Source organism: Sorex fumeus, unplaced genomic scaffold, assembly GCF_029834395.1.
Source record: "Sorex fumeus unplaced genomic scaffold, SorFum_2.1 ptg000079l, whole genome shotgun sequence".
Taxonomy (NCBI): domain Eukaryota; kingdom Metazoa; phylum Chordata; class Mammalia; order Eulipotyphla; family Soricidae; genus Sorex; species Sorex fumeus.
Window position 1 is genome coordinate 8,138,040 of NW_026606136.1, and position 6,000 is coordinate 8,144,039.

At 48.9% G+C, this 6,000-nt stretch overlaps 1 protein-coding gene across 3 annotated transcripts in view; it reads left to right on the forward strand.

Annotated features, from left to right (window-relative positions):
* The window catches only part of HNRNPLL (heterogeneous nuclear ribonucleoprotein L like), a 44,126-nt gene extending 42,051 nt beyond the window's left edge, over positions 1-2,075 (forward strand). For all 3 annotated transcript variants that reach the window (XR_008794782.1, XM_056130603.1, XM_056130602.1), the window contains one exon: positions 1,035-2,075. Coding sequence is in view for 2 of the 3 variants with exons in the window: in XM_056130603.1 (XP_055986578.1) it covers positions 1,035-1,090 (56 nt within the window). In the remaining variant the exon portion in view is untranslated. The remainder of the gene's footprint in view (positions 1-1,034) is intronic.
* Positions 2,076-6,000: the final 3,925 nt, after the last annotated feature.

Consider the following 6,000-nt stretch of genomic DNA (forward strand, 5'->3'; position numbering starts at 1 on the left):
GTAGGTCTTAATACTGAAATTCTGATGGAGGATGGAGCCTGCGAGTGAGTGGCTCAAAGGGCTGGGAGCCCAGGGTCTATCTTAGCATCCATCTCACAGTCCCCTAAGCTGCCTGGAAGTAACTCGGGAACCCCGTGCAGGGACTGTTCTCTGGGCATTGTGGTACCCCTGCTGAATTTCTGGTCTATTAAGATACCAGAATTGTTTTCTTTCTTGTGATTTCTTATATATAGTCAGTTGATGAATTATTTCTGCCTGGATTGAAAAGTTTATATATATGTAGTATTTTTGTGAATAATACCAAGTTAGCTTTTTTTTTAAAAAGTGATTTCAGAATTTGCATGTTCTGTGCCGATCAGAGATTTTTAGTATATCAGCTTGACGTTTTCAACTGAGTATCTCCGTGTGCATTCATTCCAGTCGTCCCACTTCCCCAAGTTTTATTTGCATAAGCTTTTATAGAGGAGTTACCAGCGACAGTATTTCCTACATAGTGAACTTTGCTGATAGAAAGAGACGATCGATATTCATCTTAGGATAATTTACTGAGAATCACTCTGTGTTGTCTCTGAGAGCCTCTCGAGTAGTAGGAAGAGCTGGAGAGACAGGACAGCATGCAGGGCGCTCTGCGCCAGTATAGTGAGGAGGGCACTTGCCTTACACAGGACCAACTCTGCTCAGTCCCTGGCACCCCAGATGAAGTGATCCCCAAGAGCAGAGTCAGGATAAGCCCTGGGGAGCTTAAGAGATAGTACAGCCAGTAGGGCTCTTGCCTTGTATGCAGCCGACCCGGGTTCAATCCCTGGCATCTCATATGGTTCCTCAAGCACCACCAGGAGTAATTTCTGAGTGCAGAGCCAGGAGTAACCCCTGAGTATTGTCAGGTAAGGCTCCAAAACACCTCTCAAAAAAAAAATTTTTTTTTTCCTTTTCTTTGTAGTTATAGTAGTTAAAACATGCAATAATTGACTCTACTAATGTATTAGTCATCTTGAAAGTTTGGTTAACAAATTTTTTAATTTTAACTTTTGCAGATGGTTCCAATCCGTACACATTGAAACTTTGCTTTTCTACATCATCCCATTTATAAGAAGAGGAGAGCATGTTAGAATTTATGATCATCTTTATTACAGTTTTAAAGTTATACTTCACTTAAAAAAATCTAAAATAATTGATCTAATGTTGCCTTGCTTACTTTGATTTAATATCTTGTTCTGTAATAAACAGATATTTTGCCTTTGGTAAATTTGTTGTAAACTTAAATACTGAATTGTTTTCATTTAAAAATAGAATATCATAATGTAGGCCATCTAGAGTTCCCAGATATATATGATTTCTAATCTTACAGTTTTCCTTTCACGGTGAAAATATATTTGCATTCTTAATGCTAATTAACTGCAAGTATTTTTCCATTGTCTATGAGATTAATGCAGGTGAAAGTATTGCATTTTAATATTAAGAATTCCCATTACACGTTTAGATGTTTAAGTATGTTGCAGGTATTCATATTAAATACAACTTGTATTTATTATTTTAACCAAGTTTGGGAATAACATTGCACAGATGGAGTTTTAATTACTACAGATTTAGCTGATTATATATTTCTGAACAGCTAATAGGAAAATGGATTCATGTGTACAGTATGCACTCACACTTAGTCTTTTTTCTTTTTTTAAGTCATGTTCCATTTGTATTGATGCGCCTCTGTTTCTAGTTCCAGTTTCAAGATTTTATAAAGTTACAACAATTAGTTAATGTGTTCATCTTCATTTGTTGCTTGTGATTTGATCTCAAAAATACGCTTGGTATTTGGCATTGAGATTACAAGAAGTTGTTATTAACAACTTTGCTTCTAGATAATCTTGAGATCCATGAATGAACTTTAGGGAGTCTGTGAATCTCTTAAAATTGTACGTAGAATTTGGGGTACTTGCATTTTTTTTACTCTTGAATCCATCAGTAATATATGTATTTTTCTATATGGTGCAAGGTATAAGTGACTAATTTTATTTTTATTCCAAACAGATAGCTATTTGTTTCAACACCATTTATTAAACATTCTTTCTCCCACTGGATCTGTTTTGTTTTTTCTTTTTGGGGGAAAATTGGATAAGGGTAAGTAAGTATTGAGTAGAGCGTGGGGCCAGAGTGATGATACAGCAGGGAAGGCATTTGCCTTGCATGCGCTCAACCTGGGTTCAATCCCTGGAACTGCTCGTGGCCTCCTGAACTCAGAGCCAGGGGTCAGCCCTGAGCACGCACAGTATGGCTTTCCTTCCCCCCAAAATAATAAGACTAGAGCAGACTATGTAATACTACACAAACTTGTTACCAAGCTCCCAGCTTTTTTACTCTAGGAAAATGGTAACACTGCAACTTCTATTTACTCGTGGAGGCGGAGTGTGTGCAGGTTTTATTGCCACACAGTGTGCTGAGCGATTACTCCTGGCTCTGTGCTCAAGGATCACTCCTGGGACTCGTGGTGCTGGGGATCGAACCTGGGTCGAGAGAGTACTCGACAGAGTACAGGGCAGAGTGATAACTACAGTGTGTAGGGCTCTTGCCTTGCAGGTGTCCAGTCAGGTTCAACCCCTAACACCACATCTGGTCTCCCAAGCCCTGAGCATCGCTTGGTGTGACCCCCATAAAAAATCCACAGCAAAAAACCCAACTTTGTTTTGGTTTTTAACATCAAAAAGGCTGCTTGCTGTATCCTCTTCGAATTGAAGCAGGGGCTAAATTTGAAAAACTGCTTGGATAGAAAACTTAGAATCTAATTAAAGCGTGTTTGTGATCCTTCCCCTTGGATTCTAGCAGCAGTGAGCGGCGGCATCCTACTATGCAGCCCTGCATGGTCAGTGGCCTTGACCTTGCCAAGGACCCACTCTGTGAGCCTTTACGGTAGCAGTGTCTCTGTCCCTGGGCTCTCCCAGAGTGCCTGAGGAGAGACGCGGAGCTCTGGAGTGTCGCCAAGGAGCACGTGAGCTCCTGCTCGCCGCCTCTTCAAATCTCCACTGCCTTGCAGCTCACCTGAGGCTGAAGAGCGTTCCTGTTATTACCTAATGTTTTCTCCGATCAGATTGCAGGTAGGGCATTTGCCTAGCACTCAGCCAAGCCAGGTTTGATTCCCAGCATCCCATATGGTCCCCTGAGCACCGCCACAAGTAACTCTTGCACGCAGCCAAGAAGAGAATAAGATCAATAAATCTGGGGTTCTAGCCTCATGGCAGCCTTAGGTTTTGGGTTGTCGGAGACTCTGGGACCGACCATCAACATCAGGAAAGAAAAAGCCAGGGGTTCCGGTTGATAGTATAGTGGGGAGGGTGTTTGCCTTGCACGTGGCCGATCTGGGTTCAGTCCCTGGCATCCCATGTGGTCCCCCGAGCACTGCCAGGAGTAACCCCTAAGCATTGGCAGTTGTGATCCCAAAAAAACCAAAAAGAGAAGCCAGAAAGGGTCCGCTCTGCCTCCCATGGTTCCTGGCAGGGCCGCCGCAGGGTTCCGTGGCTGTCACGGCTGCTTGCTGGGCATCCATGATACTCGAGCCACAATAAAGACTTTCGAGTAGAAAATTCTTGCATTCGACTCGGGTGCCAGGGGCTCAGTTACTCACGGAGTCTTTCTGATCCCACGCAGCCGTGCTCGGGTTGTTTTGGCTGAGTTCTCTGGAGTGGCCCCTGGAGGTGCTTTTGGCCCAGGTTCCGTGCCAGGATCCAAGGTGGGTGGGCATGCCTTCCCCACAGCAGTTGTCGGCTCCTGGAGAGTCCAGGGCCCCGTGTGCCACCACCACCCCTTTTTTCATCCTACAAAAATCTAGGGCAAGATGAACCCTTTCTGGGGAGTAGTTTTGGCTGTGGAAGGCTTAGGGAAGAAGCCAGGAACGGTCCTAAAAGATGACGGTTGGGGGAGTCTGGCAGGGCCCCAGACCTGCTGAGCACTGCTTGGGAGCACCCCCTGCCCACATACATACACCCCCAGTAATCGTGCTGTGGACCGTCCTGCAGGGGTTACTTTTTTTTTTTCTTTTTTGCTTTTTGTGTCACACCCAGTGATGCACAGGGGTTATTCCTGGCTCTGCACTCAAGAATTACTCGTGGCGGTGCTCAGGGGACCATATGGGTTGCTGGGAATCAAACCCGGCTTGGCTGCGTGCAAGGCAAAACGCCCTCCCTGCTGTGCTATCACTCTAGCCCCCAGGGGCTTGCTTTTTTCAATGAAAACATTTTGGTTTTGGGGGACACCTGGCCGTTCTCAAGGCTTCACTCCAGGCAGTTGCTCACGTGCAGTCCAGGGCTCGAACCCGGGTCAGCGGCATGCCAGGCAGGCCTTACCCGCTGTCCTGGCTCCCTCTGCCCATCCCTCTCTGTTCTGACCCCGCCAACTGTGCTCCTATAGCCACTGCTTTCTGTGTTAATGCAGGGTTGTGTGGTGTCACTGAACACGAAAGGAAAGGGATTATGTGGTGAGGAGGCTGGGCCACACCCACCTGTGCTCAGGGGACCACACCAGGCTCGGCCTCAGGCCCATTACTGTGACTCCAGCTCCCAAAATATTTTGTTACAACAAAAGTAAACGGACAGATTGGCCCAAGAGTCTGCCAGTAAACACTGTGCCGACTTGTCAGTCACTTGGTTTCTTGGACATTTGAACTACATTTTCTGAGCCCAGTACACACAGCAAGCGTGAAATGGCCAAGGGAAAACTAAAAGCCAGCTTTGAGCTGATGGACCAACAGAAGAATGGCAAAAGCACCTTTCCTGATGCCACACACAGCACCGTCCCTGAACGGGCACTGAGCACGGTGGGGTGAGTGTCCGCCCATCAGCAGAATCAACCCTGCTGGCTTTGAGGCTCCAGGTCGCTGTCTCTGCCAGGGCTCGGTCCTCATGCAAGGCTAGCCAACAGGCCTGCTGCGGGGCCACACCGGCGCACCGTGCCAGCGTGCTGGCTGGCCTGGTTCCACTTCCCCTCGGGCTGGCTCGCCCCCACCAGGGTGAGTGAGGCTTTTGCAGGTGACGGGCCAGCTTTCTGCCCGTTAGCTGACCAGCGCGGGGTCCCCTGGCTGGACAGATATGGAGGCTGGGGTGTGTGGGGGGCTGTTGCGGCATCACCCTGGGCTCGGGGCCCGGGGTGTAGGCCAGGAAGAGTCCCAGCAGTCCCGGGCACAGTGACACCAGAGGATACGTTTTTCTTCTACAAAGCCTCTGCTTTCTGCAGCTGCTGGAGGGGACGTGGGGGTTGTCTCCTAGAGGGCTTCTCTGGCCAGGCGGAGCCCTCTGTGGGTGCTTCAGCAATGCACCCCCAAACCCTGGTTTCCTCCACTGCCAGACAGCGGGACCCCCTCTCCCGTCTCACTCCACCTCCCTTTCTCCTTGCTGCGCCAGACTGTTTCAGAGACGGTCTAATTCCGGGGTGTTTGGGGTGCAGTGTGCTCTAACCTAACCAGGAATGCCCTCTGAGCCCCTCCACTGCTCAGGGCTCTGGGAGGGAAACTGAGGTAAGGAGTTCTTGGCAAGGTGGGGGACTCCCTGTGCTCTTCCTGCAGTGCTCTTTTGGAACAGATGGTCCCTGGGTGCTGTGTCCTGGAGGTCCTTGGGGACCCCGAACCCAGCACCTGTGCTTGTGGACGCCCCCACTGTAGGAGCAGCAGCCCAGGATCGGGCTGGGTGAGGGGAGACCCCCACGCCTGCTGGGTGTCAGCGCCTGCACGGCTCCTGGAGCCTGTGCTCATGGGGATGGCACTGGGCCACGGTGGTGTGGAGCGTGGTCATGAGACCCTCCACCTGCTACAGTCATCACGGTGACTGTGGCCATGGCCACTGCCAACCCCCCCCCTTTTTTTTTTCTTTTTGGCTCACACCCAGCAATGCACAGGGGTTACTCCTGTCTCTGCGCTCAGGAATTACCCCTGGCCGGTGCTCAGGGGACCATATGGGATGCTGGGAATTGAACCCGGGTCGGCTGCGTGCAAGGCAAACGCCCTACCCGCTGTGCTATTGC